Source organism: Vulpes vulpes, chromosome 10, assembly GCF_048418805.1.
Source record: "Vulpes vulpes isolate BD-2025 chromosome 10, VulVul3, whole genome shotgun sequence".
Taxonomy (NCBI): Eukaryota; Metazoa; Chordata; class Mammalia; order Carnivora; family Canidae; genus Vulpes; species Vulpes vulpes.
Window position 1 is genome coordinate 88873955 of NC_132789.1, and position 22054 is coordinate 88896008.

General features: G+C 38.5%; 1 protein-coding gene across 2 annotated transcripts in view; it reads left to right on the top strand.

Moving 5' to 3' along the window:
* TMEM131L (transmembrane 131 like) overlaps positions 1–22054 on the top strand; it is a 160426-nt gene that overhangs the window by 78185 nt on the left and 60187 nt on the right. For both annotated transcript variants that reach the window (XM_072724884.1, XM_072724885.1), the window contains exons 4-7: positions 2591–2659; positions 7088–7211; positions 8510–8626; positions 9501–9611. In XM_072724884.1, the coding sequence (XP_072580985.1) occupies positions 2591–2659; positions 7088–7211; positions 8510–8626; positions 9501–9611 (421 nt within the window). The remainder of the gene's footprint in view (positions 1–2590; positions 2660–7087; positions 7212–8509; positions 8627–9500; positions 9612–22054) is intronic.

The following is a 22054-nucleotide window of genomic DNA, read 5'->3' on the forward strand; positions in this document are numbered from 1 at the left end:
TGTAACTTGGTCTCCTTTCCAAAATTGTAAAGTCAAGTGAGCCGAAACTGACCAAAGAGAAAAATGAATCTGTTCTATGACTTTTAGGCAGAAATATTGACATGGTTTACTTCTCCATAATGAGATTGAAATAGAGTTTTCTTTGAAGTTAAAGAAATTCTGGTTATGTCTAGTTTATTACTTTAGGTTGGACCTTACATATCTGATTTTTGTTAGGTGTGTAAAACTTCCTGATTGTGGGATTTAGAAATCTCTGTTATGATATGAGATGGCCCTGGTTTAGATTTCATTTGTTCTATTCAGAGATAAGTACTGCTGCCCGTTTGGGACTTTTAAATCCCCAAGTCAGCTCTGACTCAAACTCAATTGGCTTCTCCATCTGTTCTCATTACTTTTCTTGTTAGATGACAGTCTTCCTCTTAGTAACATGATCTAATATTTATTGCACTTAACTCTGTGCCAGGCACGAAGCAAAGGCATTATTATCTCATTTTAACCTCAGGATAACTATGTGGTAGATATCTGTTGTCATCTTCATTTTAAGATAGTAAGGCTGAGACTTTTGAGAAGTTAAGTGATTGACCCACTCAGGACTACAGAGTGGTGGCCTTGGGCCTGGAATCCGAGTTTGTTGCGCTCTGAAGCCCAAACTCTCACCCAGCCGCTAGACTGCCTGGGTTCCTTGGGTAGGTTCCTGTGAACTTGGGTAGGCCTGAACTCCATACCAGCTTCATGTTTCTGACCTCAGCAGATCTGCATTGGAATTCTGGCTCTGACTCTTAGTAGCTATGTGATCTTGAGTGAATTACTTAAATACTTAAAACCTTGCCTTCATTCAGAAATTAGATGTGAAATCTAATGATAAATCCACTTTTGGGTGTACAAGACAGGAAGAGACTATCTTTAATTATTTTACTTATTACTTATATAGTAGCCTGACTTTTCTAACATAATTTTTGGCATGTGAAATTGCCTGTTTTCTTTTTCTTCTGGAATGCTGAGCCCTGGCCAGCTCAATCTGGAGTGAGTGGCTATGGTGCATGACATCCATCACCTCTGGGGTTCTTCAGAACATTTCTGGAGGCAACTAGGTGTGTTGGTGACCTTTTTGTACACAAGTCTTGGAGTTAGTCCTGGCCTTTTGAGGTTGGAGGGAGACCAGTAAACAGCATACCTCTTCTCTGCTCAAGTTCAATGCAAGTGGAGAAGTGGCAGAGGCTGGGCAGATGGAGACTGAGCTGTCACCTTGATTTAGTTAGAGGCAGAGAAGTGGAGGGTGGAAGGAAAGATTGCAGCCAGGATTCTTCCTATCAGATTAGGATTTTAGAAGGGGTTCTCTGGTCTGTGTATTGTTTGTGACTTCAAGAAAAATGGGAGATGGGCTTGCTGAAGGTCACAAAGCTTCTATTGGCCAGCAGCTCAGAAACTCAGACGTCTACTCCTGAACCAGTCTGGGGACCATGTTTGGTGGAGTGCTAGGTGGTGGGAGACAATGGAATGATTGTATTTTGGAAAGCTTGCTGGAATCCTTGAAAACAGCTACACATGTTACATTTAGGGGCTTTTCAGTTAAATATTTTGGATTACATGGCTTTTAAAATGTCACATGACCGGGGCCCCTGGGTGGTTAAGTTGGTTTAGCGTTTGACTCTTGTTTTTGACCCAGGTCATGATCTCAGGGTTGTGAGATCACGTCCTGAGTTGGACTCTGTGCTCAGTGGGGAGTCTGCTTGAGATTCTTTCTATCCCTCCCCCCCCAAGCCCTGCCCCCAAGATACAAGAGCTCTCTCTCAAATAAATAAATATTAAAAAAAAATGTCATATGATCATTGATAGTTTCTTGGTGTACATAATATACCACACTTATATATACATACACACATTCTGTATTTTATGTCTTTAAGTATGTTTATGTATGTTATACATGTACATTTTTTCTTCTATTTTTTTAATATGTTTTTTGGTATGTTAATTTGTCTTGACTCTGAAGAAAAATCATTGTAATGATTAACATTTGTGGAAAGTATGACCTGCCTTGTGGGTTTTTATGTGATGGTTATTCTTAAAAATACAGATTTGATGATGGGTTCAGCCTTTAGGGGCAACCCTGGCTGTGTTCCCCTCCCCATCATAAATAGTCTAGCTAATTTAGAGGCCAAATCTCCTTCCCTCCAAACCCCTCACTCCACTCACCTTACATGTATGTCTTGATTTGAAGTTTATGAAAATAGTCATGTTATTTGAATGCATCTAGAAATGAAGCCTATTAAAACTTAAATGCATCCCCATATTTGTTTTTTTAGTATATGTGCTGCCGAAGCGAGCACATATTTGTTGAATGCTTACAGAATCTGTACATTTGATATGAATTATACTAACCATAATCTAAAAGTATCTTGAATTTTTGCAGCTGTAGAATTATATTAGACTTCCAGTAATTCAATTTTTTTTAATTTAAAATCTAGTTCAGACTCATCTAGGGGGTAAAATGATAGCTTGTAAGAGCCATTGGCCTAAGAATATACTTTAACTCAGCATTCAAACTTCAAAACAAAACAAAAAATAATTTGTCTTTTCTTTTCTTTTTTAGCTTCTCAGACAAACTATTTAGTGGAAAGGGCTTACATTTTCAGCCATCAGTTCTGGATTTCGGGATTCAGTAAGTATCTTTTCTTTATAATTTTTAGTAACTTTATTTGCATTTTTTGCTTTCAAGATATCATATATTTAAAATATATTAATGTATATAAAATATATTTATATATAACACATATCTATATATAAAATGTTAAATACCTTTTAGGTATATTAGTAATATGAGGTATATTGATCCTAGGACTTGTTAAAAGGAATATTTTTGTGAAAAGGAGAGTGTAAGGTTATGTTAGCTATTTCACCAATTTTTAATAAATATACTTTATAATATTTTATAGTGATTGGAATTTAATAAGAAGTCAGTATTAAGTCCCTGTTTTTCTATAACAAATCAGGTTATTTTATAATGAAAAACACTAAATATTTATGGTTTCTGAATTCTTTTCATTAGATTCATTGGCTTGTTTTTACTGCTTGCTATGCTTTGAGATTCAGAATTGCACTGTACAACTGTTAGTTGCTACAATTAAGACTTTGGAAATGAGTTAAGAGGGGAAAACAGCATAGAAGCTGTAATTACTTACATCGTGTTCAGAACTCTTAGGATGTGATCTGAGTGTTGGTTGAGGGACGAATCTGGGAACTGGGAGAAGTTAAGAGAAGGGTGATGCTGTGCAGAAGGGGAGAATTTAAAGGCTCTTTTTGGCTGTGACACTTAAAGTGGTTGAAGTTTGAAACTTCAGGTGTTAAACTCCCTGGATGCAGAATATCTCAGCACTGAAGAGATACAGTTTCACATTTGTAGAGATTTGAGTATGGAAGTAAAAGTATTTCAGATGTCAAAGCTCTGCTTATTTCAGCAGCCTGGAACATCACTGCAGTGTTACAAAGAACTTTTTTGAGTTACAGGAAAAGTTAGGTGAATGAAGTAGGCTTGGTGCTAGGAGAGCATCTGGGGTGAGTTAGTGGTGGGCTCCTGGTGTGCTCTCCTTTATTCATCTGGATTTCCTTCTTTCCCTCTCCTTCTGATCAGCAAAAGATTAGAGCTGCAGGGAAGGAGAAGGAATTTTAAATTTAAAGTACCTTGTTGAGCTTTTAAAGGAGATTCTTGTAAAAGGAAGAAGAGAGAAAAGTGGGAAGGGCTCTTGCTGACTTTACAAGATTCTAGGTGTCTGCTTTTTTGTGTTTGAATTTGTACATTTTTATTCTTAGGTAAAGAAACGTTCGAAGCTGCATTTATGATCAAACCTCACTGGTTTGAGATTCTGAGAGATCACTTTACTTTGGTGAAGAGTCTTTATTTTAAAGAATTTTAATGCAGGACCTACTTTTAAAAATACATATTGCATAACATTGTACTGTATGCTAACGAAATAAAAATATGGAAAAGAAAAAATATATGTCACAGATTGCTAAATATAATAAGATGGATAATAGTAATTACAGTTAGATCAGGATAACAACTCCAGTTCATAGGGCACTGACTGTCTATGATATATTTACAATTCAGTAAGATAAAAATCCTGCAATCAGGGCACATGGATGAGTGGGTACATTGGCTATATGTATCAGATTCTGGTCCTGATAACTGGAAGCAGGTTGAAAAGCAAATGTATAAAATCTTTTATTTGAAAAGGTTACTACATTTTAGACTTGAATCACCTTTAGATGATTCATTTTTGTTTATGTAGTATTTTATACTTCTCAAAGTACAATCGTGTCTCTTGTCAGTTGTGTCTCCTGTCAATCCTGGAAGGATAGTGGAATAATGGTGGGCGGTATTATCTAAGAGAGAGAGAGAGACAGTCTCATGTGTGTCATTTTCAAATCTCTCTCTACTTGAGCATGAACTACAGATGCTCATGAATTTGTTGCTGAGCAGTAATGTATTTTGCCCAAGGGCATTTCACTAAAAGCAATAGAATAAGTCTGATTTTTTTTTTAAATAAGTCTGATTTCTAAGCCAGCACATACCATGCTATTTTTTTTTTTTATAAGTGAGCTCTGGGATATAATTATGGGAATAAATTATTTTTGCTAAAGTTTTTTAAAAATCTCGATAACTGTAGTCTAAATTAGAACACTTCTAAAATCAGTCAAATTTTTCCTTACTTTTAATAAATGTTCTAATTTATAGGCAGTATATTCAAACTTCAGGCAGAGCTCTCATTTCTTCACTGCCCTTGTACAGCTTTTGCTATTGTTTATTTCAAAGTTGACCTTGGGCAAACCCCACCCTTTTTATAGCTTTGGTTTCTTCTGGGATCCAGAATCAGGATCATGTTATTCACCTGCCTTCTGTCCATGTCTCAGGGTTTATTGTAAGGGTTAATATTCCACTGGTCCTGAGATTAAAAAGTGCTAATCATTCATAAGAGATTTTAATCATTCTTTTGTAGTATTAAATTAATAGAGTATCTTCCAGTTGTCACTAGTGAAGGAAATTCTTACCCTCATAACACTTTTAAAAATAGAATTAAAAAAATAGAATAAAAATAGCACAGTGGTAACTAGGTCTGTGTTAGGTCCGGTGAGGTTTCTGGTGGATGCAGTCACTGGACCCTGTAGAATTGCAGTTTGAAGTCTGATTTTCTAATGTGTTTTTGTTTGGGAAACATACGTATTTTTTTAAGCTAAAAATCTTATATTCTGATGATATGAGTGGGATATAAAGCTTTGAGGATAAGTAGTAGTAACTTTGCATATTGAGTTGTATTATTTACCTAAAACCTAAAACTATGAAATCTTTATTTATTTAACTTAATGGAGGGAAAAGGCAAATGTGAGCCTGGTACTCCCAAGACAGGGCTCTCTGAGGTGACCCTTTATGCTTATGGTAGTATAAAAAAATTTTAGTCATATTAGATAAGAACGCTAAAAAAAAAAAAATCAAGGTTTTGATCACATTAGTGCTTATTTTTAAAAATACACATTGGCTGTATTAAACCTTTAGTTAATACTTGTGATTGAAAGTAGGAGGAGGTAGGGTGCCTGGGTGGCTCAGTTGGTTAAGCATCAGACTGTTGATATTAGCTTAGGTCTTGATTAGAGGGTCATGAGTTCAAGCTCCACATTGGACTCCATGCTGGGTATGGAACCTACTTTAAAAAAAAAAAAAAAGGGAAAAGAAAAGCTGGAAGAGGAATGTGAGGGATTTGATGGCAATGATACAGTAGTTTGGAAATCCCATTGTACATAGGACAGTATGTACTTCATTGTCCCTAAAACACACAACTCTTAGTATTAGAGAACTCAGAATAAAATCAGAGAAATACAAGTATAATTGAGATGAATTTTTGCTGAATTTAGATACAGTTTTACTTCTAGGCCATATTAAGGAGAGCTGTATATTTGGGTCCCTGCCACTGAGGGCTTTAAAACTGGAGAAACAGCTTCAGTGAAATTTTTGTGACTCTCTGTTTATGACGTGAGAGTGAATTTGGTATCAGGTGGTAGGAATCAGAGGAAAATGATTCTAGAGAACTTAGCAGGTAGGTGGGTCAGAAGTTAGCTACATTCCTTTGCTAGCCTTGCAGGTGGAAAGAGGAGGAAGGGCAGAGTCAACATGAATGTCCTCATCAGGGTGTTTGCTGGAAAGCAGACATTCTTACCTTAGTGCACGAATATTTTGATTATGTCTAAAGCTTGTGTGTATGTGTCTCTTTGTGGAGGGAAGATCCAAAGATTTCATCAGAATTTTCTAAAAGACTCATGATTTAAATGGATAAGAGCAAGCGCTAGAAAGTGTTGCTGACCTTCTTCTCAGAAGAATGGTCTTTAGCACCAATTAAGTTTTCCTTTCCTGAGATTTAATAGTCTCTCTGTGAGTTGAAATCCATTCCCCCAATCTTAAACTTACTACTTAGAGAAGAAACTTTTAAAAAACTGGGTTTTTCTAAGTGCAGTTTCTTTATCTAAACGTATTTTCATTTGAATTAGAGCCCCATCAGGCGAGTTCTTAGTTCCTACTCTGTATATTTGCAAGCATTTAATGGCCTATGCAGGTTGAATTCTTCTAACGCAAAAGTCAGTGAGGTGTTACCATTGGTTGGCGTAAGTGCCTCATAAAAGAAAGAATTCTTTTAACAGTTTTTGATGTGTGAATTAAATGCTTTATTAATAGCAGGATTTAATCATTGTTGCTTTTAACTTTAATGAACATCAACAGCTTTTTGGATTTATTTTATTTTATTATTTATTTATTTTTTTTAAAAGATTTTTATTTATTTAATCATGAGAGACCCAGAAAAAGAGAGAGGCAGAGGGAGAAGCAGGCTCCATGTAGGGAGCCCGACATGGGACTGGATCCTGGGCCTCCAGGATCACGCCCTGGGCTGAAGCTGGTGGCTAAACCGCTGAGCGACCTGGTCTGCCCACTTTCTGGGTTTAAAGTATATATATATGGGGATGGGTGGAGGGATGAGTGGACGGATAGCTATATTTATGACCACACAATACATTGGATTTTTTTTTCTCCTTGTTCCCCTTCTAGGTTCCTGGGTCACCCTGCAGCAAAGATTCTCTATGCTTACAACCCTAGTAGGGATAGTGAGGTCGTGGTGAATTCAGTGTTTACAGCTGCTAGACATTTTCATGTGCCTCCTGTTCATTGCAGGGTAAGTGTTGATGTACTCTTGGAAACTATGCTGTGGCAGGCTGCCAGGTTTTCTTGCTTTCTTTGGCCTGAAGTTTTTACCCTCTGCTCCCTGTCTCCCCTTTTTCTGCTACCCAAACTCTTTTCCTTCTGTGTGTTTGCTTTAGCATTTATTTTTTCAGTTGTCCGTAATTTTGGTGGGTCTTGCTATCTACATGGAAAAAAAAGTTTAGAATCTAAACAAGGTATAATCTTGTATATCTAACGGGACTTTTTCATGGTTAAAGAAACTTAGTATTATGTGTCTTGAAATGACTACAAATGCAGAACCATTTAGTAATTAGTACAAGGTTTATAGTCATGATCTCTTTGCCGGGCAAACCTACTAGAATAGGAATCCTTTCTAAATGTAGGAATGGGAGGTAGTGAATGGCTCCTTATAAAGCTAATTTGCACCATAGCAGAGAGCTCCAAATCCTGGTCTTCTGGTAGTTTAGATTTCACTGGTCTTTAACTTTTAATGAAGATCCCAGTTACTAGTGGGTTTTTCTTGTTTATTTAGCTTACTTATATCTACCTGATGCACTTTTCCTTATTTATTTATTTATTTATTTATTTATTTATTTATTTAAAAGAATTTTAAAGGACAACAGCTTTTTTTTTTTTTTTTTTTTAAAGATTTTATCCATTTATTCATGAGAGACAGAGAGAGAGGCAGAGACACAGGCAGAGGGAGAAGCAGGCCCCGTGCAGGGAGCCCACTGTGGGACTCGATCCCGGGACTCCAGCATCACACCCTGGCCAAAGGCAGGCGCTAAACCGCTGAGCCACCCAGGGATTCCCGACTTTTTCCCTTTTAAATATGGAACCAAGGAGTTGGTGCAAGAGGGAGTCCAGTATTTTATGGTAGTCTGTCCAGATTAACACAGCTCCTGACTTGCATTAGGTATTGACAGGTTAGTACATTGGAGGCTCCTTTTACTTAAGTATGGTTAGAACTGTGTGTTTGGTAAAGGCCATTGACCATGTGGGTGCGGAGGAGGAGGGAAAAGGAAGAACACGAGGGCGCAGGATTCTCAATCGGAAGTGAAAAGACTTGTCAGCTATCCTGCCATAAGTCTGTGGCATATTCTTTGGTACATCCTCTTAGATTGTTGGATTTTGATCCATTTGATGATTCTCAGGGATTTGTGATACTTCTGAATCAAGGATACAGGATATACAGACATCTAGCAGTGGAAATAGTCAAAAAGTAAGTCTCTGACTTTTTTTTTTTTTAAGAGGTCCATTCCAAATGACCATTTTGGTTCTTCCTTTCAGGTGATTCCAGCAATGGGGAAAACATCCTTCAGAATTATCTTCTTACCTACTGAAGAAGGAAGCATTGAAAGTTCTTTATTTATTAATACCTCCTCATATGGAATCCTTCCCTATCATGTAAGTAACCTTTCCCTCTGGTCCCTTGATTTGTCGATTTAATAGAGGGGTTTGGATATTTTATAAAAGACTTTTGGAAATGCTGCCCCCTGGTTTATGTCATTAGAATATAAGATTGTTAGTGATGTTAGTGATTGTTAGTGATAAACTCGCCAGCTTTCCCCCCTTCTTCTGCCTCCCATGCCATACACAGTTGGCTGTCTTCTCAGAGCACAGAACTGTGACTCTCACTATGGATCTTTGAAGGGCATTAGAACAAAACAAAGAAGCCTACCATATTATGTTTCTATTATAAAAGAGAACGGGCTTTCAGAACTCTCTGCCCTGACCTCATGAACAGGCCAGGGGGAGGAGGTATAAAAGCGGTTCCTAGTGATTTTTGCCCCCTTCCCTCCTGGGCTTGGGAATATTTTTGATCAGGGGACATGGATTGCATGCTTGGCAGCCAGTTCTCAAGGAGCTCACTATTCATATCAAGGCACCAGGGATGGAGTGTGAAGAATCTTTTTGTTGTTCACAAAAAGTAGTTAGGAATTCTTAAGTGGTATCTGTGACATCTTAAATAGGATGTGGCATCAAGCCAAGATCTATCATTTCTGTGGTTATTTCTTACTGGTTTCCATTAAAAACTTGGTCCCTTATGGGGGAAAGTTGTTTATATCTGAAAAGATTAGCAATAGTGAGGAATATTCAACTTAAATATAGCAGCTTTTGTTGCTTTCTTTTGTAGACAAAGATATATAATAATTGGATTAATAGAATCTTAAAGGCCAAGGTGGTGAATACAGATTCCTTTGGAAAGGTGTTTTAACATTATGGGAAATATGTTTCAAAATGAATCGGGGAATGATTAACTTTTTTTTTTTTCCTGAAGGTATCTGGAATTGGCACTCGAAGAATCTCTACTGAAGGGTCTGCAAAGCAGCTACCAAATGCTTATTTTCTGCTTCCACAGGTCCAGAGCATTCAGCTTTCACAAACGCAGGTAATTTTAATAGATTTATTTTGAATTCTGATAAACACCAAACTTTGTAGTCCTCTAAATTTATGTTTTGCAGCCTTTTTTATATAGGATTATTAGAGATGTTAAGCTCATTAGCTTTCAGAATTGAGATTTTACTCTTTTCTGCCTTTAGAAAAAAATCCTGATATATAGAGAAATTAAAAATATATATGTAAAGTGTCAGTGGAATCCATGTACTTCTTCTGAAAGGCTGTATAGTCTATGGTGTTGCTTTCTCATAGTTAGCTTAATCTCATATTTGATCATTTGAAAACTTTCCAGTTTTTCATTATTATTACCGTTAGGCCATGTACATGTTTTATAAGTTTCTTTATTTCCTTTTTGGATTACCTATTTCCTTGGGGTATATTTTGTAAAGGGAGATTCTGTAGTTAAAGAGTATGAACCATTTTATAGAGCTTGTTAAATCTTACTAGGTTGCTTCTCAGGAAGACAGAACCTCTGTGGTCACCAGTAATGATATTTTCTCAGAAATGCCTTACTATCTTCTCCTCTCTCAGCTTCCAATCTTTCCTGAGTGTGGCTTAGTGGAAAGAAATGTTTTTGATATTTTAGAATGTGTATCCAGTCAACCCGTGAACAGTGCAGGGATTGTGGGTGCCCACTCGCTCTGCAGTTCAAAATCTGTGTGTAACTTTTGACTCCCCGGAAACTTAACCAGAAGGCCTACAGATAATGTAAAAAGTTGATTAACATGTATTTTGTGTTGTAGGTATTACATACTGTATTCTTACAATAAAGTAAGCTAGAGAAAAGGTTATTAAGAAAATCATAAGGAAGAGAAAGTCTGTTTACAGTACTGTACTCTATTTATCGAAAAAATATGGCCTGTAAGTGGACCTCGTATTATCGAAACATGTATTTTGTGTTGTAGGTATTACATACTGTATTCTTACAATAAAGTAAGCTAGAGAAAAGGTTATTAAGAAAATCATAAGGAAGAGAAAGTCTGTTTACAGTACTGTACTCTATTTATCGAAAAAATGTGGCCTGTAAGTGGACCTCTGTAGTTCAGCCTGTGTTGTTCCAGGGTCAAGTGTAATATCATAATGTTCTTTCAATATGCATTTCATTAATAGCATATAGGTTTGATCATTTTTCCCTTTTGACTTATTTCCTGGTAACTATGGATAATGTTTGAAATTGAGAAAACTCTTGAACCAATGTATGATGAACTTCGCCACCTTACCTACCTACCCTTTACTTTCTGATTAGTGAATAAAGAACATTGCTTAGATCTTTGTGTGGGTCGCAGTAGTACCTGAGGCTCTCCCTCATTCAACAGTCTTATTGAACCAGTGCTATGGGCACACACTGTTTCCATGTTCCTAGAGCTTACATCCCAGTGGGAAGACAAGCAAAACTAATTTACCTGTAATGTAATGTCTGAGAGATTTGTCATCATTTAGATAATTCTTGGGAGTTTTTGGTATTACTTTTATTTTTATAAAATTGAATAACCCCTCCTCCCAGGATTTTAAGGACGATTTCTTAAGGTTTGTAAATTTGGATTTAGTTTAAATCCTAAGACCAGCAGGGATGTACTGAAAGGCTTTAAGCATAAGAATGACATGATCTGATTGCATTTTTGTAAGGGGTGAAAAGGACTGGAGTCAGTATAACTTACATATGCTGATAGCATGGGTTTTTTCTGCTGCACATTTTTAGTCTTATCTCGGGGGCTGTCCTTCAGCAAAGGGGGTGGCTGAGAATGGCCAGGATTCGCTGGTTACTGAGACTGGAAGCTTTGAATGCCAGATGCTATATTCGTGGTGATAAAAGTATTGAAACAGAGACAGGTGTTCAGATATCCTAGTTAAGAGAGGTTAATTTAAGGATACAGGGAATTAAGAGAGAGGGACAATGACCATGCTGTCCTCCCTATGAGGCCTGCAGGGGATCTTGCTATGAAGAGAACTTGTATGTAACAGGCTGTACCTGCAGCTCTTGTCTGCTGTCCTTGACGACACCCGCTGCCCTTTCCTGCAGCGAGGCTGTCATCATCTCTACCAGGCCACTCAAGTAGCCCCTAACAGACCTGCCAGCATCTACTCTGGCTCTTTCAGAAGTCTCTGTCCCCCAAATGCAAGTTGGACCACACTTGATGGTAATATGAAATGAAATACATTTGAAATACATTTCAGGTAAATGGAATACATTTCAGAATTTGTAGCTAAAACTCAAATTTGGGTGCTGATCTTTTGTTAGAAACCAGTATTTTGGGACGCCTAGGTGGCTCAGCGGTTGAGCGTCTGCCTTCGGCTCAGGATGTGTCCCAGGATCTAGTTTTGAGTCCCACACTGGGCTCCCTACATGGAACCTGCTTCTTCCTCTGCCTGTGTCTCTGCCTCTCTCTCTCTGTGTGTCTCCCATGAATAAATAAATAAATCTTTAAAAAAACAACAGTATTTTGAAGATCTCACGATCAAAGAATATCTCTCAAAAGGCAGTTATTTTAGTCTTCCATTTTTTACTGTGATTCAGAAAAAAAGGACATTTTAAAGTATTTTTCAAGGCTTACTATACCTAAACACCTGCAACATTAGACTAAAGAAATCATTATGGTATTCCTCAGAAAAAATTCTGACTACAATATTTCTGCATTGAAACCACATACATATATATGTGTTTGTGTTGTGTTTTTAGTGACGATAAAATTGTCAGCTCTCCTTCCAACTATCTTCATTTTGATATTCTGTCTTAAGTTTTCTTCTTTCTGATTTTTGTTATATATGTGTTTGTGTTGTGTTTTTAGTGACGATAAAATTGTCAGCTCTTCCTTCCAACTATCTTCATTTTGATATTCTGTCTTAAGTTTTCTTCTTTCTGATTTTTGTTTAAGAGGATTTGGAAGTATCACCTCTAGTTCAGTTTAGAGCTGGAAGGTAGATCTCTTAAAACACAAAAGAGTAAGAAGGTATAGGTGGAAATTAAGATGTCCTCAACTTTGCTTTCACTTACCTCCTTAGCTCCACATGAAGAAAAATTAATTTGTTGTGTTTAGGACTAAAGTTTGAAGTTGAGAGAAGAAATACAGTTGCTTTATGTGAGTCCATGGAGTCATAAGAAAACGGAGACTAAGGTGATAATAACCATTTAAAAGCATTTTCACTCAAACAATAATAAGGCCAAATACTTTTTAGATTTTTTTTGTGTGAGTAAAATGGATAGCCTGCTTATACGTTTGGGTTTATGTTACATATGGGCCTAAATAGAGTTGTATTTTAGTATATTTAACTGAGTATTAAGAAAAACTACCTGGCTTAACCATAAGCAACAGGAGAAAAGGACATGCCCCCAAGGATTCCTGAATATAAAGTGTCTAAAAGGTGTAGATGCTGCTTGATTCTTCCAAGCTAGAAATGTTGACTAGAGAAAGAAAAACAGCAGGAGTATTTTAAAGCCATGAGTGTGGATCAGCAAATGTGCTTCAGGTGCTGCATTGAGGAGACGTTAATCAAATGGGATTTTTAACTTGGCCATAAGCTACCATTTCAAAACTTGAAAGAAATTTGAGTTGTTGGAACGATCGTGGAGGATATCAGATATTTTGCTGCTGTAAACCCAACAAAATTCCATCATGAGAAATTAAATCAGAAACAAGAGACAGATGTGTATCTTTGTACAGTGTTGTGACATATATGATCTGAAACACTTGATGCAGTTGCCTGCACTGTAACTCAAATTTGTAAAGAAGCAAAATTAGGTTTTGGTTATGTACCAGGATGCTAGAGAGCTTGAGAAGCTAAATACGAATAGTGAAAGCTGTTTATGCCTGCCCCTCACTTAGAACATCAGCTCTGCAGGTCAGGGATCTATATTTTGTTCACTGATGGACACATTGTAGGTGTAGGGCACATGCAGGCATGAAGGCATGAAAGTTATGCTTAAGCATCCAGGGATAAACAGGAAAATTCTTAGCACATAAGATCATACAGAGCAAAAATATACATAGTTTCAAGGAGGCTTTTTAGAGAAATTGTTAGAAAAAGGTGTATAAGTAGGTCATTAAGGGTGAGCTAGGGTGACACAGGGGGCATTTCCCACACCTTCAGGTTAAGTTGCATGAGTATAAATGGTTTCTCCCTCCATGCTGTACATTACATCTCCAGGAATTATTTCTTTTATAACTGGAAGTTTGTACCTTTTGACCACTTTCACCCATTCTCCTCCCCCTACACCACCCACCTCTGGCAGTCATGAATCTGTTCTGAGTTCAGTTGTGTGTGTATATGTGTATGTGTTTTTTTTCCCTAGAGTCCACATTTAAGTGAGATCATATTGCATTTGGTTTTCTCTGTCTCATTTCACTTAGTATAACGAATGCCCTTCAAGTCCATCCATGTGGCACAAATGGCAGGATTTCCTTCTTTTTTAGGAGTGAATAATATTCTGTTGTATGTACATACCACATTTTCTTATCCATTCATCCCTTGATGGACACTTAGGTTGTTTCCCTGTCTTGGCTATTGTAAAAAGATGCTAGAAGTGCCTGGATGACTCAGTCGGTTAAGCTTCAAACTCTTAATTTCAGCTCAGGTCATGATCTCAGGGTCGTGAATCCAAGCCCTGTGTTGGGCCCGATGCTTGGTGTGGAGCCTACTTAAAATGAAAATGCTACAGTGAACATGAAAGTGCAGATATTTTTCCAAGTTAGTGTTTTCATTTCCTTTGGATAAATACTCAGAAGTGGAATTGCTGGATCATATGGTAGTTCTATTTTTAATACTTTGAGGAATGATTGTATTGTTTCCATTGTGGCTGCACCAATTTACATTCCCACCAACAGTGCACTAGAATTCCCTTTTCTTCACATTCTTATAGACTTGTTATATGTATCTGTATGAAAAAGTGAATGTTGATGGAAGACCGGGGAGCTCTTTCCACTGGGGATCAGCTAGCTGTACTGAGTTTTTCAGATAGAGGGGATTGTCACTGCTCTTTCCTCACATTTTCTTAAAATTGCTTCCTGAGGTAGCAACTGGAAATTTTTTGGAATCAGAACACCTTAGCTCATATATCCTTGCTACTTAATACAGATTACCTCATGTGAATATGCTGTGATAGCAGTTGGTGTTACTCTCCATGCCCAGCATGGAGCATGCGTACATACATACATACATATATACATACATACATACAGCTATGACAAAAGTCAAGTTTAAGCAATGCTTAAAAATTATGGATTTATTTTATGGATACAAACTGGAGGAAAAATTAATTACTATATGTTTCCAAGCCTGGGAACCTTTCCGCTGAGCCACACTGCTTGTTGGAAGCATTAAATGAGCATCTGTAAAGCACCTAGTACAGAGCTTAATCCCTAATCAGAGTATAACTTTATTAAAGTACTCCGAAAAGGACATTATTTGATATTTTATCCTCCTTTTCTAGAAGAGTATGTATTATATAAGAGCGTGTATTTATTTTATTTGATATTTTCTCTACTAGTAGGGGAAAAACAGTGTTTGTAATGTCACATAGATCATGATTGCTGTTCCCCCCCCTTTTTTAAAGATTTATTTATTTTATTTTTATTTTTTAAAGATATATTTATTTATTTATGATAGACATAGAGAGAGAGAGAGGCAGAGACACAGGCAGAGGGAAAAACAGGCTCCATGCTGGGAGCCTGACGTGGGACTCGATCCCAAAGGCAGGCGCTACACTGCTGAGCCACCCAAGGATCCCCAGATTTATTTATTTTAGAGACAGTGAGAGAGTGCAATAGGGAGAGGGAGAGGGAGAGAGAATCCACAAGCAGACTCCACGCTGTGCACGGAGCGCAGTGTGGCGCTCCATCTTATGGCCCTGGGATTTTGACCTGAGCCAAAACGGAGAGTTGATCACTTAACTGACTATACCACCCAGGCGCCTCTGCTTGTGCCCTTTTAATATGAATATCCTAAGTTTAAGTTACCAATCTGTTTCTTAGAATAACAAAAACAAAACAAAACAAAACAAAAACAACGTGTCTATCTCATGACATAAACTAGGGTGCCAGTGAACAATTGTTATCACATTTTTTTTTGCAGCATGGGCTCATTTTGATCCTTTTTATTTGGTCTTTTACCCATTGGTATCTGATGTTTGTTTCTTTCCTGCTCAGTTGAATCAGATAAAGTGGTTCAGTATCTTTTGCTGGAAACAGAAGTGTGTGTGTGTGGTTCGTCTTCTCTCTAGATTCTTGCTGGCCCAGTGTGTTGTAGTGGCTGCTGAGTTTGGTGGGGAGGAGGGTATACACTTGACATATGGGTCTGCTCTTAGGAAGAAAGTAGGGGAGCATGAGAACTTAAGATTGCTTTTTACTTTTTAAACCTTTTCATTTGGCCCTTCTTTTTCATTTGATGGAAATGATGTGAGGGTTCCTAGCAGATGAGAAGTCACTGTTACAGTGGGTCCAAGTGAGAGTTTTAGGTTCGTCTGCTTTTGCTGTGCTCTTGTCATTATTTGTCCCTTGTCTTATCCTAGTCATTCTCTGCTCCAGTCCATGCATTACACTGCTGCTCTGATGTCCTCCAAAACAGTGCCATTCACTGCTTCCCTGGTGTCTGTCCTCATGGGGTCCTGTAGCGTGGTGTGTGAGGCCCTCAGCACCTGCTGCAGCTTCCTCTCCAGGCTCCGATGTCCCACCCTTCTCTTCTCTGCTCTGGCCTCCAAAACCACTCACTGTCAGAACATGCCGCATATCTCTTTTTACATGCCTTACCTTCATAAACTTTCACCCCATTCTAACTTGAATGATTCTTCTCATTCCATCCTTGGAGATCTGGTTGGGGTATCACCTCCTCGCAGCCTCCCCAGGGCCCTGGGCAAGTCTGTGCTCCAGGTCCCCTGGCACTTGGTTCAGGCCCCTGCTTGAACATTTGGGGTCCCGTGTCATCTCCCTCTCTTGTTCTTCCACAAGGCCATCTAGGATAGGACCTGTTTCCTTTTCATTTTTATAATCTCAACATCAGTTTAGTGTATAGTACACTGAGGGCCTCCAGAGTTTTTAATAGCTAGGTGAGTCAGTGGGCATCTGAGCTGAGGTCCCCAAATAGCATATCTACCTGTCTTTCCATGTAAGATTTGTATGACTTCACCTTTTCACCGCATCAGCCACTTTGACCTTCACCAGATTTACTACCAGGGCAGGTGGTAATATTCTTATTTTAGAAACTGTGGAGTAGACTCAGAGTTTAAGTGACTTGGTGGTGGCTGAGAGCAGAGCTGGAATTGGTAGGGCCAGCTTAGTCTGCTGCCGGATTTTCCCCATATCTAGTAAGTGTTGTGATGACTTTCATATCTGTTGACTTAGCAATTCATTGCCCACAAAAGACAAATAGCAAATAAAATGGGATTTTTTTGCCGCATTTTTATAATGGCAATAAAATAGGAACAGCTTTTAAAGGCTCAGCAGTATAGGGATCCCTGGGTGTCGCAGCGGTTTGGCGCCTGCCTTTGGCCCAGGGCGCGATCCTGGAGACCCGGGATCGAATCCCACATCAGGCTCCCGGTGCATGGAGCCTGCTTCTCCCTCCGCCTGTGTCTCTGCCTCTCTCTCTCTCTCTGTGACTATCATAAATAAATAAAAATTAAAAAAAATTAAAAAAAAAAAAAAGGCTCAGCAGTATAGAGGATCCCTGGGTGGCTCAGTGGTTTAGTGCGTGCCTTTGGCCCAGGGCATGATCCTGGAGTCCTGGGATCGAGTCCCACATCAGGCTCTCTGCATGGAGCCTGCTTCTCCCTCTGCCTGTGTCTCTGTCTCTCTTTCTCTCTCTCTCTCTCTCTCTCTGTCTCATGAATAAATAAATAAAATCTGTTTTAAAAAAAATAAAGGCTCAACAGTAGAAAAATGATTTGATAAATTTGATTACATCAATAAGTCAGACTATTAAGTAGGTCTTCCAAGTTATGATTATGATGCTTAATCTGACAAGTGAATAGTAGAATAGAAGCTAGACTATACTTGGTAATTGTAACTGCCAATATATGGTGGGATAGAATACATAAATATAGCTGTGTTAGGTTTATGAAAAAGTGAGAGTTTTTATTTTTTAATGTTTTTTACAGCACTGTTTTGATTCCAAACCATTGAGATTTGAGGAGTGTTTTAGTGGTTTATTTTGGCATAATTCAAACAATATTTGAAATTGGCATTGTCTCAGAATCTGGCATATATATAGGCTCACTGTCGCAATAAGCTCTTGGAGATTTACAAGAACTTAAGTTACTGTCATTAGAATCATTGTAAAATAATGTTTATTTTTTTAAAAGACTTGTTTTATTTGAGAGAGAGAAAGCACAAGCAGGGGGAGCAGAGAGAGAGAGGGAGGAAAAAACACACTCCTCGCTGAGCGGGAAGCCTGATGCAGAGCTCCATCACGGGACCCTGAGATCATGACCTGAGCTGAAGACAGATGCTTAGCTGACTGAACCATGCAGGCACCCCTATAAAATAATGTTTACTGTTAAAAATAAAATGATAAGACAATATGGAAAACCCAGAGAAATTTTAAAATGTGAGGAAAGCCCATGACACACAGCCTCACCAAGTAAAGGTGTGTGTGTGTGTGTGTGTGTGTGTGTGTGTGTGTTCTAACATAGGATCATATTATCAAATTATCTAAAAGTGAGATTGTGGTTATAAACAATTATAATGTAATCATAAGGTAGCATGGGTAACCAGAGAAGTAAAAGATTAGTAGTAAGCCCCAAGACCATGGTCACACTTGGCAAAGATAACTGGGATTAATGTTTTATCATCTGCTTTCAGTGTATTTCCTGAGTATGCATGTATGTGATGAGGGGTTCCCCTTCCCCGCCACAGTATAGTGTTGCTGGCTTGTGGAAAGGAGAGATTCTTTCTGGGTGTGCTGTGTGGTATCTAATGCATTTCAGACCAGGAGTTCCTAACCTTTTCAGATTGGCACAGCCTTTGCTTTTGGAGTGGCGATATCGGGCCCTTGTGCCTGCCTGTCCAGGACAGGTGTTGGGCAGGGGCTGCATGGAGTCCAATGCCTGCCAGGCTGGGGGAAGGTGTCCCAAGTTGCTTTCTTGCTTTTTGCCTCCTGAGGTGCTGATCCTTGTCAATTAAGTGTGGCGATCTGCAAGGGAAGCTGTAAAATCAGTATAGGGAGGGGACCGAGGAAAGTTTTTTCAATCACAGTTCAACGGAAGAGAAAGAGGCACATTTCTCACTAATAAATTGTAAGAGTCTGGTCTAGGATTTGGAGATGAAACATAGAGAACAGGAAAAGGTTCTTAAACCTCTGAGGCTGTCCTATTTTCTGGATGGGCTTCCATAATTAGTTAAATGAAAGGAACACTTTCTGAATGTGATAGCGGAGAATTCCTACAAATATATGTGTAATCAGTAATGTATTTAATATTATTTCTTTGCATGATGAAAGCTGTTTGATTTTCTTTTAACATAAAAATGATAGAGTATCAGAGTCTGGAAAGGTACTACTATATGTTAGGTGAGTATATGCCAATACTTAATTTTTGTCTACCTACCTGAATATGGATTTTATTTTTTGAAATAAAATCTTTGTAAGTGCTGTGTGCATTCTTTAAATTAATAGTGGACATTAAGAAGGAAAAGAGACTACTAATATATCAATAATGAATACAGTGGTATGGAAAGTAGTATATATAGGAAGGAGAGTGTGGAACATTTGTATGAGTGGATATGGCTTTTAAAAATAGGGAAATTGGAAAACAAGGAAATTGCTTAATTCGTACATTTTTCTCTTTTTCATCTCATTCCAACGAAGATGATTCAAGGGGATGGGAACGTGAGAAGTGGAAAGTAGAAGGAAGGAAGAAAGCATGGGAAAGACTAGAGAGAAATGCCTAGATGTGTGGGGGTGGCTGTCTCTCTTCCTTCTGTTCTATAGGGCAGGGAGTCCCCTCCCCTCTGTCTTACCCTTGTTGCTTATCGAAATTCTCTGCTCTCTTGGCAAGAGAGAACAGTTCTTGGAGAGCTGTTTCCTGGTCTATCCTTTGACTCAGTGCTTCCTGTTTCTCTTCTGCCTCCAGGGAGAATTGACTAGCTCCTTAGGGAAAACCCTGAGAGACCCCTAGTGTAGCAAGTACAGTACTTAAAAGCTTTTGTTTTTAAGAGTGTCTTTTCCTTTGCCAAGATTATAAACTCCTTAAGGGCAGGAATCCTGTTTTAGCCAGTGTTTGTTTTCTTATCCAGCACGGTTTGGCCATATAACATGTGGTAAATAAATGCTTGAAAATTGAATAAATGATCTTAAAAAGGAAGAAACTATAATTTCAACATTCATGAACTTATGAGTTATGAATCGTTTTTGGCCTCTTTCAAACATTTATTATATTAGAATATTATATAAACTTTTATTGGGGTATTTGAAGATGCCCAATAAATGACACCTGTATTCCTGGCCAAGTTCTGAACTAGTGGACGTATAAGAATCAGGAGTCAGGGGGTGCGCCTGGGTGGTTCAGTCAGTTAAATGTCTGACTTTTGATATCAGCTCAGGGCTTGATCTCAGGGTTGTGAGTTCAAGCCTCACTTTGGGCTCCATGCTGGGCGTGGAGCCTAGTTAAAAAAAAAGAAAGAAAGAAAGAAAAGAATCAGGAGTCTGGAAACCAAAATGCCACTGTCATATTGCTGATAAGCCACATGCTCATATATCAGTTGAGGTCAGAGAGAACCAGTTACTAACTCCCTCTCCCCTTGGGTAGATCATGAGGTGGCCCATCAGAAGGAGGTTTGAGTCTGAAGGACAGAGATACCCTTCTCTAGAGTAGAGAGAAAAGAAACCAGTTCCTCCGTGAGCCTCCTACCCTTCTTGGTGCTGTCTACCACACATCATCATGGTTTGTTGCCCACTGACAGGCAATCCCTTCTACCTCCAAGTGGAGAAGAAGACTGGGGGCAAAAGGACAGGTGAATTTAGGGAAAGAGAATCCTTTCCTAATAGCATTCCTCATTTTTTTGTACCTGTGACTCATTGGGCTTGCCTGTGATCAGGAATGGGATCACCCGGGCAACCCCGGTGGCTCAGCGATTTAGTGCTGCCTGCAGCCCAGGGTGTGATCCTGGAGACTAGGGATCGAGTCCCACGTCGGGCTTTCTGAATGGAGCCTGCTTCTCCCCTCTGCCTGTGTCCCTGCCTCTCTCTCTCTCCTCTCTGTGTATTCTCATGAATAAATAAATAAAAATCTTAAAAAAAAAAAAAAAAGAATGGGATCACCCTTCCTCTGACAAGGAGATCAGCTGACTTCTGGCAACTGTGCCCCCACTTTCCTTAGGTTCTTCCTCTGTTCCTCCTCCCACTGGAACCAAACTCCCATTTCTTTGATCCTCCTCACACTGTTGGGGAGCATTGTTGAATTTGTCCCTAGAAAGCTCTGAGATAGATTAGAATAATTCATTAATAGTCTGTTCCAAAGCCACATTGCAGTCAAGGTTGAAAGTTCATGTCATCATCTGTTTCCTATTCTGAATTCTTTTCAAGTATGCTATCCAATACAGCTTATCAGTTTTTGCAGTGGGATCAAATAACAGAGTTAAGATACTCCAATAAAAAAAAAATACCAGCCATGTTAAGTGTGCCCCATCATAGAGATGCATAGTATAATGGATAAGAAGGTGACTTCTAAAACCAGACCACCTGGGTAAAAATCTCAGTCACCTCTGAGTGACCTTGGCCAGATTACCACACCTCTTCATGTCTGTTTACCCATAAAATAAAATAACACTACTTTATAAGATTGCTGTAGCTGTTGACTAAATTCATGCTTGTGTACAACTAAAGTGCTTAGAACTAGTACCCGGCACCTAATTAAAATGCATTCATCACTTAAAAAAAAAAAGTTTTGAACATAAACCTTCTGTTGTGAAATTCTTGGAGAATTTTTAAATTCAGGGATTCAGTCCTCTGGCAAGATGTGAAAGTTCAAGGCCATAGTCCCATATCAAATTATCTTGGCTTGTGAGTTAACATTAAAACAATTTGAAGCCCTCCCCAATTTCTTATTTTTTTGGTCTTAGCCCGAGAAGTTGTCCATGCCTGAGTGAGCTGGGGAGCTAAGAGGCTGGCTCTCACTAGAGTGTGTGTGGCTTCCCCAAATTACATTGGCTTAATATTAAGTAACTTGGGGCACCTGACTGGCTCAGTTGGTCGAGCATGAGACTTTTGATCTTGGGATTGTGAGTTCGAGGCCCACGTTGGATATTACTTAAAAAAAAAAAAAAAAAACTTTAAAAAAGTATCAAGTCTTTCTTGAGCTTTGCTTGAGTCCAGAATCTTAAGACATACAAGAATATCTGATAATCAACCTTACATCTACTGGATTTGGAAAACATGCCTCCCATCTCAGCCCTCAAGGGACTAATTCTAAGCAGAATTGTTCCCATACTTCATTTTTGCCAAAAAGAGGGA